The sequence below is a fragment of the Theobroma umbraticum genome, unplaced genomic scaffold (assembly GCF_002168275.2).
Source record: "Theobroma umbraticum cultivar Fairchild unplaced genomic scaffold, ASM216827v3 scaffold_50.0, whole genome shotgun sequence".
NCBI lineage: Eukaryota > Viridiplantae > Streptophyta > Magnoliopsida > Malvales > Malvaceae > Theobroma > Theobroma umbraticum.
In genome coordinates this window covers 2,200,475-2,212,715 of record NW_018397261.1, presented here as the reverse complement: position 1 = coordinate 2,212,715, position 12,241 = coordinate 2,200,475, and the positions used below count along the sequence as shown (strand labels likewise).

At 34.4% G+C, this 12,241-nt stretch overlaps 1 protein-coding gene across 1 annotated transcript; it reads right to left on the bottom strand.

The window, feature by feature from the left end:
- Nucleotides 1-561: 561 nt before the first annotated feature.
- LOC110418321 (uncharacterized) lies at nucleotides 562-7,788 on the bottom strand. Its single transcript, XM_021431014.2, is given in 10 exon segments — nucleotides 562-1,734; nucleotides 1,819-2,525; nucleotides 3,071-3,125; nucleotides 3,127-3,199; nucleotides 3,298-3,531; nucleotides 3,932-4,007; nucleotides 4,275-4,442; nucleotides 6,001-6,485; nucleotides 6,745-6,827; nucleotides 7,597-7,788. Coding segments are annotated over 10 exon segments (2,763 nt in total). The 5' UTR covers nucleotides 7,624-7,788; the 3' UTR covers nucleotides 562-879.
- Between the last annotated feature and the right edge of the window lie 4,453 nt (nucleotides 7,789-12,241).

Below are 12,241 nucleotides of genomic sequence, written 5' to 3'. Positions count from 1 at the left end.
TAATATTAATGATTAAAGTATAAATAAAATATTAATACTTAAACTATCAAATTTTAATTTTTTAAATAAATTATAAATTATTAATATTTAAAATTAAAATTAAAATAAATAATCTTAATAATATTTAAATTATAAATAAAATAGTAATATTTTATAATATTAATGATTAAATTATAAAATAAAATATTAATATTAAAAAATAAAATAAATATATATAATAAAAAATAATTTTATTTATTTATTTTTTATTTTAAAATTATTATTATAAACTAAATACTATAATAAATCAAAATAATTATTTTTATTTTATTTCGTTCATCATATCAAAACTATGTAATAATTATTTTATTTTATTTTTACATGAATCAAATATTTTATTATTGCTTTGTTTTTTTTTATTGACAACGGCGACGTTTCTTCCTAATGGGTTGCTCTTTGCCCTCTTGGCGCAACCTGGATAAGAAAATGCAGGCAACTTAACCATTGCTTTTGCGTCATTAAAAACAAAATTGAATAGGAAAAAGGGCCATCTTGTCAACTAGTGCATGCATTCCTGTCGAGTTCTCATTCAAGGAGTTTTGCGCTACGGCACAATGATAAGCTACTAGATAATTCAGTCACAAGTCAGTCGTTGATACAAATGTAAGAGGCAGCCGCCTAGAGGATAACAAAAAATATTTCACGCTACAGGTTTACTCTGTTTATAAAACCTACCATACTTTAAACTAACAGGTGGACGCCCTGGTGTTTTACAACTAGACAAAAAAGGTTGAATTCCATGGTTGAGGCTTTACAAAGGTATATAGTATTTGAGCTACCGAACTTGGCAACGGAGAAATATCTGTCCTTTTGTCTCTTCCTTTTCTCACATTCAATAATTCAGTGGGATTTACAGTGGCTAAAGGATACTGCAGATGGGGAATCCTGAGTATGAGCAACTCGAACGCAATCATTTTCCAGAAGAGGATTTAGTTCCAAAGGTGGCACCTTAATGATTGACAATCCTGGTAAACAGCCTTCAACATGAGTAGCTAACCAATTAGCACACAAGTTCTCTTCCCTTTGGATAGGATGGACTTTGCAATCCCACTTACGATTGAGAAGATCTCTGCAGCTCTTAATGAGGGCTATATTAGAATCCAGCAGAGAGGGGGCTTTCCTTAAACATTCCACTGCAGCAACGGAGTCAGACTCTACCAGAACTTTCCTATACCCTCTATCCCATGTAAACTTTATTCCCTGAAACAGTGCCCACAGATCTGTTGATAAAGAACTGCACCTGCCCAAGTTAAGATTGTAGCCAACAATCCACTTTCCTGATCTGTCACGAATTAGCCCACCAGCACTGGCAGCACCAGTATTCCCCCTTGACCTCCCAGCTACACTCAAGTTTACCCTAGTTGAAGCAACAGGCCTCAAACATTGTGATGTCTCCATGTTGCCGGGCAATGTGGCATGCAGTCCATGACTATTATTTACTCTATCATCTTCCACCTGAATTTCAGCTTTGACCTCTACAGCACAAGGACCATTAAACGAACCAGCAACCATTTTAGATTTGTCCTTGCTAAGGAATAATGTACTTTGCAGACCTTTCTTCGCTCTCATTTCAAAGGGTTTTTCATTGTCATTTCCTTCAATTTTAATTAGCGATCCAACTTTAGTCCCCTTTCCTGACAAACAGGGAGGAGGACAAGCAGCTGAAGGATCATTTACCAAATGACATGCCAAAACCTGTTTGAGACGTATGAAATACAATTTTCAAACAGTTTAAACCCACATTAACTTTAAATTTTTCTAGAATGATATTTTCAGTACCTGGTGCTGTTTTTGAGATCCTCGTGAACTGTAATCTTCTATAGATCCTTGCCGTTGTGGACTACTAACTCCAAAAGCTATTTGCAAGATACCCTGACAACCAATCTCCTCTTTTACTTGACTCACAATTCTTCTCTCATTCAAATAATTTTTCTCCTCTGCACTTGGGGCTTTAGGTGCTCTATTACTAGAATTTAGTTTCAACAAGCCTTCAAAACCAGGAAGGATGCAAGTTTCACCCATACTACTGGGCAACCCACAAAGTGAGCTTTCCAATGGATGCTCAAGAGGCTTAAGAGTTGATGTGCTTTTGATTTTCTCAGTATTTTTAGATGGTAAATCAGAGTCATTGCGGCATTCTTGCTCAAATTCTAATGAAATCGGTTGAATCACAGAATCCAAGTCCTCTAAGACAGTCGAAAATTTCCTATTGGTAATCGCATCAAGGGTTTCTTTCACAGCCCATTCATTGAAATCCCGTGTTGACTCTTTTGAAACAGCTGTGTCAGAAATCCCTACAATTTTTTCACCTACCATGTCGATATCCATATCAACAGCCTCACTGCTATTCATATTGGCATTATCATCGTGTGTATATTCCAAAGGAGACACTAACGAAGGAAGTTCCAGATGTCCCTTCATTTGATTATCTTTTGCATGGCAGAAGACTCCACAGAAAAAGTCTGTATTTGACCTTGTAAACAAGTCTATAACACAACAACATTATTAGTCATCTTCATGAAGGCATTGAGATCACATCTGAACATGCATATTTAGCCATCTAAGCAATAAAAGATAGCAAAGCCAAAAAGTATGAACACAAGAATTTTGGTCTATCTTCGTAAAGGCATTGACGTAAAACAAGGGGAAATAAGGAGAAATTGGAGATCAGATAAAGAATTTAGAGGGAAAGGGGAAGACACAGAGGAAATTGGAGGGAGGAATAAAAGAACTAGGGAGAGAAAACTAGAGAGGATCAATAGAGGGAGGAATCTCAAATCCAATATTCAAAATCTTAATAATTCATAACCAAGAATCTAGCCAGTTTAGGAACAAAAAGTAAGATTGTACAAACATTCAACAACTCTTACTGGGTTCTTTATTGTGTGAACAGAACCAAAGTGTTCTGGACATTAACAACATAACTTTTATAGAGGTGTTGTTGTCATTAAATAATCCAGAATCTATGCCCAAAAAATTGTTCTGAAGGAAAGCTGACAGAAAATACAGTCAGAGAGCCTAGAGAGCTTACCCCGTGTGTCTAAATGCAGCTGTTTAGATGTAAAAATAATCAAACCAACTTCACACATCAATGTAACTTGTCACACTGAATTTTTTATCTCCATGCGCTGAAACAGTGTGATTGTAATTCTGTTCGGATCTACACATCAAAGAAGCCATTCAAGTAATACAATGAGCCGAAAATTAAAATTGTAAAAGGAAAATGAATTTAAGCCAGAATTCGATGTTGGCACGCACCTTTCGGTGTAATCCACAGGATAAAAGTATAATGCAATGTCACAAAGATCTAGACAACCATTCTGGAGTATATCTGCCTGAAGGTGACACTGGCGAAGCAGATTAACCTGAAGGACTGGGGGCATTTTCTGTGTAAACTCATATGCTTTACGATGGACTCTGCTCGGAGGCCGAGCCAGGAAACCACCATAAAATTCACCTGGGGTAGCAGTATCAGGAAATTTGAAACCTCCCCTAAAAAAGGATGAGAAAAGGTCAATATGAAGGCATGTCAGTGACTTCTGTCTGTGAGTAAATAAAGTAAACCTTTTGAAAGTAGCAATTAATGCAAACCCTAATTGCAAATTGCATGCTGGAATACATATGCAGGACCTCATGAAGTTTTCATGCCATATACATAACTAGGGAAAAACAGCATTTAACATCATGAGGATGCAAAAGGCCCTGACATGCTAAGGGGACTGAATTATTGAGAATGTTGTACCATTTATTTAAATTGTTACGTATAGAAATCCATGCCATTGTTTTGAGATGTGATGAATTATGTTGATACAATTTTTCAACAAGTCGACAATTACACAACAAGAAGAAAGAATATGGTATGTACAATGTCTTCGAAAGACATGTTACTCACATCCAGGTAGTATGAATAGCAGGAAGATGTGGGCGGTATAGGGAAACCTTAAGCCGAATATTCCAGGATTCTCTTTCTGCAACATCAAAATTCTCAGGTTCAGCAGCATCATAAAAGTTTCAATCTGAGAAAGCATTTGCTTAAAGAGGACATAAATATACAAGTAAATTAAAATTGCTCAGCTACAAACAAAGATTAATATAAACGATATCACCACTATAATTTGAAAACGATCAAACATCTGGATATTAGATACCACATAGAATTGGAAAAACAAGTTTATAGTTTTATCATTATTTCCAAAAGGTAGAGTACTGTGAAGTGATTAGAAATATTCTCTTGCCTGAACCTACAATAGTTGTATGAAGCCTTGATGGTGAAGGTCTGCTTGATCTCATAGTCTCCTCTGTCTTTGTAGGAAGAATTGTTTGCTTATTATTAGGTAGGATGGTATCCGATATATGTCCCTTGCAAACATTCTCTTTGTTGGAAACAACAAGGTCACTTTCTACTGAAAAAAGAACATAAGAGCAGCAATATGTCAGCACTAGGTAGATACGCACATATAAATCAAGTAGCTAAAACTACAATATGATTGGATAAACTCAAACAAAAAGCATACAGCACCAGTAGCTTTATAAAAACCAATTTAGACCACTTGATGATCTTCAAAATTGATACTTCCGACCAAGTTGCACCATGATGATTTAAATTTTAAGAAAACTAAGCTCAAAAGTTGATTCACTCAGACCAGAAGTATGACCACATAAAAGGAACAGGCATACAAGTAAATTCTGCTAAAATATTTAAGATCAAAATGCAGTTACATGGAAGTCAAATTGATGAGATGAGTGATAGCACCAAAATGTTAAATATAAGTAATGGGCATAATTTATAAGATCATAATCTTGGTCTCTTACCTCACTGCTAAATTTATGAGATTCCAAACTTCTATGCTAGACGTTTGGAACAAAATATTTTTCACCTTTCTAAAATTTCATTTTTGAACTTCAAAAGATCATATGATACCTTTTGCCTCCATCTTTGCATCCCAATAAGAAAACGCATCTTTAGTAATTTTCAAGGCAAATCTCTTCATAATATTCCATCAAACTTTTCCAAAACAAATCATTGGGGTTTTGTTTTTTGTTTTTTTTCTATAAGGAAAAACACATAAACAGAACAAACAAGTCAAAATGATATCATTTTAGAAACTTTCTTGCCTGTATTGATGATAGGCAAACTAAGCATTAAGGTTGAAGATGCAGACAATGTCTGTTTCATTTTGTTCATTGCTTTAGCATTAACAGTCTTGACTTCTTTCACAGACATAACAGATATTACTGGCTCTTCATTACTACTGTATATCTTTGCAAGTGTCTGAGGGGCTTTTTCTTCTGCAGTGGGGCACAGAAGCAATACATTCTAAGAGAAATCTACATAGAGCGCTTTTTAATAAGACAGGGGCATGAAATCTATATCATTCGTGCAAAATAAAATGCAACAGCCACATTTTGCCATATGCACATCAAGCTTGCCATCAATGCTCATATAAGTTTTTGCACTTCCAAAAGAAAACTAGCATCAAGTTCAAATATTGTCTCATTTTTTTCCCTGTTATCCAGCATCAGGGAAAAGAAAATCTAGGTTCCTGTCAAAGATTAAAAGTTTAGCATAATGGACTCCGGCTCCACATAAAAAAAAAATATTCAACGACAATAAATAACCTTGATTTAAGACATCAGATATTACAAAACATAAGATAAACTTGCACATCATATTTGGAATTGACTGCACCAAAAGCTCACAAAATATCATAATTTGGACCAACCAACTCCAACATATACCAACCCAACACAGAGTTCAAAAGTATCTATTTGTTTCCTGAAGCACCAACTCCAGCAACTTGAATGATAAGTTTAAACAAAAAACTTTTACAAATAATCTAAATGAAGCAAGCTCACCATCTGGAACTTCTTCCATTGTTACATCTTTCAACACTTCTCAAGACAGAAACTTTATGCAAAAAATAAAAACCAAACTAGTGGCAAAGTCCAAGAGTAGATCACCTTTTAACTCCTTTGGTGTTTTGACTGCATGCTGACTAATTGATGAAATGATCTGCAGCCCACCACGTCTAGGAGGTGTCGAAGATCCTAACTGTGAAAAACTAGGATTTGATCTCACCTTTATTGGGTTAAAAGAAGCGCCTACATTTTTGGGTCCCATAAATGACCTCTTGGACAGAGATGCAGTCAATTTTGCTGGGACAGGTTTTGATCTGAAGCTGCTCTTCAAAGGAAATTCCTTTCTTGGTGAGCCTGATGATAGCTTAATGACTTCCTCAGTCGGGAGGAACTTCACTTTGCCTCTTTCAACACCCTTTGGCCTTTTACATGCAACCTGTCTTCCCAATTCAAGACAATGTTTTCTAGAGGAATCCAAAACATCTCCCGCCTGGCCAGGTTTTAGAGAATCTATGTCATTCTCAGAAAGACATACTTCACAAACCCAATCTTCATGCATGTCCGTCACTACCCTCCGCATGCAATAGCTTCCAAAAGAATCAACATTATTTTTAGAATTGAAGGTTAAACAAATATCACAATTAACTACATAAGAACCAATCAATTTACGGTGCTACTATCCTAGTTAAATGCAAGTAAAAATGATATGGTACATTTTCAGAATCAAGCAAGAACTTTAATGCAGCTGCTTCTTCATTTAATTGATAAAAATATACCTAATAAAAACAGAAACAAACAGCAGATTACAACCATTAAACATTTAAGATTGACTGATGGTTGTCTTACAAATGACGTCCAATTGAGCACTGGGAGCAAGTTTCAATTAGTTCCCCGTAGCCAACATCACCACAAATATCACATACCTTGTCCTGTAGAAAAAAGGAAATATCACATATGAATTTCTAAATATCATTGTCACTTAATACAAAGCATATAATGCAATTAAATGACTACAAACATCATTCTCCTTCATTAAAGTGGGAAATCTTAAACAACTGCCTTCAACAATAAAGCGCATTCCACAGAGACCAAACATTTTTCTAATCTCAAAGGGTAATAAATCACATCCAACACCACTGATTTAGCAACGTTACAGACCTAAATCACGTAAATTTAAACTTAAATTATTAGTAGTGATTGACCACTCAAATCCATGATGATCTCATCAAGACCACTCATATGGAAGCCCACACTGGACTTGTCCATGTCTCTGATACCAAATGTAACGACCTGGATCCAAGTACCACTAGCCCAACAACATTTCAAGTCTAAACCACATGATCCTCACAGGCTACACGTCCACATCTGCGAGAAAGGCATCACACACAGAAACCAGAAAACCAGAAGCAAAAATACTAATGCAGAGTAAAATGTTTAAAAATACAATTTTTACAGCAGCAACTGGGTGGCCACTTGCAAGGTTGTATCTTTTTGCAACATAATAAAACATTTCATTGCAACCGCATCCATATAACTATTTTTTATTATTATTACTACAATAGAGCTGAGGAACATGAAAGAAACTTTGCCAAGAAAAGAAGAACATGAAAGAAAGCGGCAGTGTCAAAAGAAGGGCACATTGGCAATTAGAAAAAGAGAATGAAGGAGAGTTTTTAAGGTTGGTCAAAGCATTTTTACCAAGTGGGTATCTCTTGGTTGTTGCATTTTGTTTTAGTTGTGCATGCCTCTTCTTGAACCCTTCTTGACGCGAGAGAAAGAGGGTTGAGAAAATGCAGCAATGGAGGGCGACGGAATGGGAGAGGGACAACAAGGAAGGAAATAGAAACAGCAGTGCACAGCTTCCCTTGTTACTAGGGACTAGGAACTAGGAACTAGGAATGGTTTATTAATTATTTATGATTATGCTTCTCTTCTCAATTGCTGCACATTAATTAATGTGTTAAAACCAAGAAATCATGTTGCTCCTACTACCCGATCTTCACCGTAGGATCTGTCATATCCAGATCTCAACCGAACGTTCGCAAGTGAAGATTGCGCCATGCTTGTTTGAACCGAACGGCAGCGTTGTTAAAGAAACCCTTTCATATCTTGGTGGTACTTTTACACGTGTCGAACTTTTGTGGGTCATATTTCTTGCCACGTGGGTTTCATATGAGACACGCACAATTTTTACCTTAGCAGTATTTTTTTTTAATTAGAAGTAGGAGATTCATATTTTATTGTTTAAGTAGAAAAATAATATATTAGTTAATGAATTAAATATTTGAATGTATTTTTATAATATTTTTATTAGTTATAAGAATGTATTTAAATATTTGATTTATTAATTAATATATTATTATTTTATTTAAAAAGTAAAATTTAAATCTCTTCTCTTAATTATAAAAAAAAAATTATCTATTGATTCACAATACTTTTACTTACACTAAACAGATAAAAATATTTTAAATAATTTCCATCGAATAAAATTGATTTCTGAAACAAAGGAAGAAAGGAACTTCCCAGATTTCTGAAGTGAACAATTTTCATCTGGTACAATTTTGGTGCTCCAAATTCCAGGCGTACACTATGTGGTCATATCATTTAAATTAGCTGTAAGCATCAGCATTACTTGTACATGAAAAAGTCCCAAGTGGATATTGGCTCAATTCTGTAATGATTAAAGTTGGGACAGTGACCACTGTCAATGAATGCATTCAAGAAATAGAATAACGCCTGCAACTGCAGCTATAGGAGATTGTTAGTGCAACTAAAATTTCTGTGGTTTGTATACCAATAGCAACAATGCCCATGCATTAGTGGCCGGTTGTAGATGGTTCCATGGAAACAGCTAAGTTATGAGGCAATGAGAAGAAAAGTGTGGGTACAATGCCGGCAGGTTCCAAAGGCCACAAATGTTAATACCTTACAACAAAATGAATCCAAATGTGTCAAGTTGCTGCATAACCGTAGAATGTTACCAGCAAATGCCAATGTAAAAGTTGGTCTCAAACAGCAACCAAAATCACTATGTTGTTTACCAGGATGCATTAAATTGGTACACCTCAGAGAAGATGTGTATGTAGCAGAAAGTAGAAGCTGTGTTCAATCGAGAAATGGCCTATATTCTCAATAAAAGAACAATGATGACCATCTCTTTCACTCTCATTGAACTCTGGTGATTCCTTTCTGAAGACTACCACAGAGCAGCATCAACAGCAGCTTTTCTAGAAAACCCAGGACGAATATCAAGTTCATCAAACTGCTCTGTTTTCGTCCTTTGATTAAATACTTGTTGACGTCAAAATCGTCTGCGCATTGTTGAGATTTCAAATCATTAAAAGGAAACAGAGGAAATGGAGGCATACTTCCAATAAAAAATTCAATTTCAATCCTTCAACCAACATACAGGGGTATCAATTTCATGTCATCTTGGTCGAAACAAACCAACATGGACTTATTCTGCTCAAATTGTAGTGAAAATTCTTTGATAATGTAAACAACATGTAGGTTGGTCTGGGTTGAGGTTTATGGATTTTGGGTCTTTAGTTGGGCTATTGGGTTGAAGAAATTTTCAACGAGGTACGGAATTTATGCTTGTATAAAAAGGAGAAAGGGACAAATTGAGGTTGCAATTTGGACCCCAATCATAATACAGTTAAGCAATCAAGTTTAGCACATATTTTACTAAAAATAATACAAATTTAGTACATTAATTAATTCATTTAATTGGATAAAAAGATTATATTGATAACAAGATAGTTGATTTGTGCAAACAAAAGCAAGCAGAGAGAATTGCAAGAGGAAAAATAGCGTAAAATGCTAAATAAGAATAATGGTAATGTTTTGAACATGTGCCCTTCGCAGATCCATTCTCTTTTCTTCTTTTTTCTATTTGTTTTCTTTTATTTTTTTAATTTTTATTCATTTGTTTTTTGGTCCTATTTTCCACCAATTTTTCACTTTATGAGCAAGGTAAGAGTTTTTTAGTGCGACACTTTTTTATTCAATTATTAAAATTATAAATCTAACATTTGATATAATGATAAATGTCTGTATAATTTAAATATCTGTTTTTCCTATTGACAAAAAAACACTTAAAACTATAACCTAAATAGGATTGTTTTGGCATAATACTTATTAAAATTTTTAAACTATTTTAAAAAATTTAAATAAATTTTTATTTATTTATTATATTCAATCAAGTTTTTATATTTTTATTCTGAATCAATTAGACATAAACTCTGAATCTTTAACTATTATAATTAATATTGACAAGCTATAATTAATCAAATTATCATATTTCGTCATATGTTGCTAATGTGGCATAGTTGATGATGATGTGGACACATTACTTCATGAATTATTTAAAACATTATACCTATTATTTTTTATTTTTATTTGAAATTAAGTAAAAAAGTAATGAAAACGTGAAAACTCTTTATAAATTGACAAGCTATAATTAATCAAATTATCATATTTCGTTGATGATGACGTGGGCACATTACTTCATGAATTATTTAAAACATTATATCTATTATTTTTTATTTTTGTTTGGAATTAATTAAAAAAGTAATGAAAACGTGAAAACTCTTTATAAATTGAAGTCTTTAATATGAATTGTAAGGTTCTCCAAAATCATCATTTGTTGCAGGATTCAGGTATTAAAAGAAGGATTTAAAATCCAAATAATGAATTGAATTAGGAGCAATTGATCCCGACATAATCCGGCGGTTGAAATAGTGAAGATATTTTAATGAAGCAATGGTATATTCCTCCCCTTTTTACTGAAATCAAAATGCATGCCTAGAAGGGAATTGTGCATGACCAAAAGCCATGTGGTTTGTTTTTTTCAAGACATTGGCTTTCCACCGACAGATAAATAATCAAAGTTGGGACAACCCAAATCAATGACCGTTACAACATGCAGCACAGAACACACAACAAAGCGATTAAGATTACATATTTACGACTGACAAAAAGAGCATAAAATCTTTAAGAAAATTATACATAAAATAAATATGACGTTTTGAACTAAGCAGTACTTAAAAAAAATGTGTAGCATGTGATGTGGGTATTCATTTGATGTTCCAAATCCTGAACAAAAAATCTTCAAGAGCTGGTGGGCTTTGGTGTGAATATTAATGGCCCAGGGCCAATGGAATCGATACTTCCAAGGCGTATTCTCACTTGACTTATTGCCTACACCTGAATCAAACACATTGACAGAGCCAATCTTATTATATTACATGACCCATTCATTTATTTAATTTGCAGCAGCATTTATACTATGTATAAGTTGGACATCAATAAATTCAAAGAGAATAGTAGTGCTCCTTCCCCCTGGACTCAACGTGCACATGCCTTACAATTTCCATTTTTCCTTTCCTGTTTGTGAAACAAAAGTAACAAGTATTCCCCGCGTGATCTCATTCTCTGATTTTGAAGGCTTACAAACAAAAATCCAAACAAGTTTTGATTGGAAGAAGATTAGGAAAGAATAATAATGGAGTGATATTTAGAGATGTTAATCCTTATCTAGAAAAGTTGATAAGACAAAAGAACGGACATACTCACATGCTAAACAGGCCTACACCTTGTACCAGGCTCCAATAATGGTACCTTTTTTTATATGATACCGCTTGGAATTTTAAGAATAATTTCAACTTAATGTCAATTTATTCAAACACACCTCGTTATGTCATTAATCATGCAATGATTTACAGTTGTGATGACAGATTTATCCTTTCGATGACATGACATCTGAACATTTAACCCATTAATCTCATACCTCAGTAGTAAAACTTATCGATGACATGAACCCTTATCCCTTATCGATGACATGATGGTTGCTACAACTCGTACAAATTCAAGCTTCCCATGTCACTAGAATGACAGGCGAGTTTCGGTAGTTCCCCAACATTGAGATTTGAGAAAGAAGACAAACAAGAAGACACCGAAGCAGATACGAGCAAAGAACAGACAGACAAACCCAAGGAATTTTAAAAGATGAACCAAGTTCTCAAGTGCTACCAATGAGGATGATGTTGTGGTGCCATGTTCTATTCAAAATAATAATTCACTGAATTCTAGATCTAGATGTACATAAAAACGTGAAAAAGGTAGATAACACTAATCCGTCACCACAAAACCATGCTTTAAAAGGAATAAAAAAAAAGCCCATCTCCATGCTCATGTAAGGAGGGGAAGAAGAAGAAGGTAACAAAAACTTAGCTAACATGTCCTTAGAAAAACAACAGCAGAATCACATGGGTACCGACTTATGCACATTGAAATCCAGCATAACCACTGACCACCCTTACCCCACTATCACCACAATCCA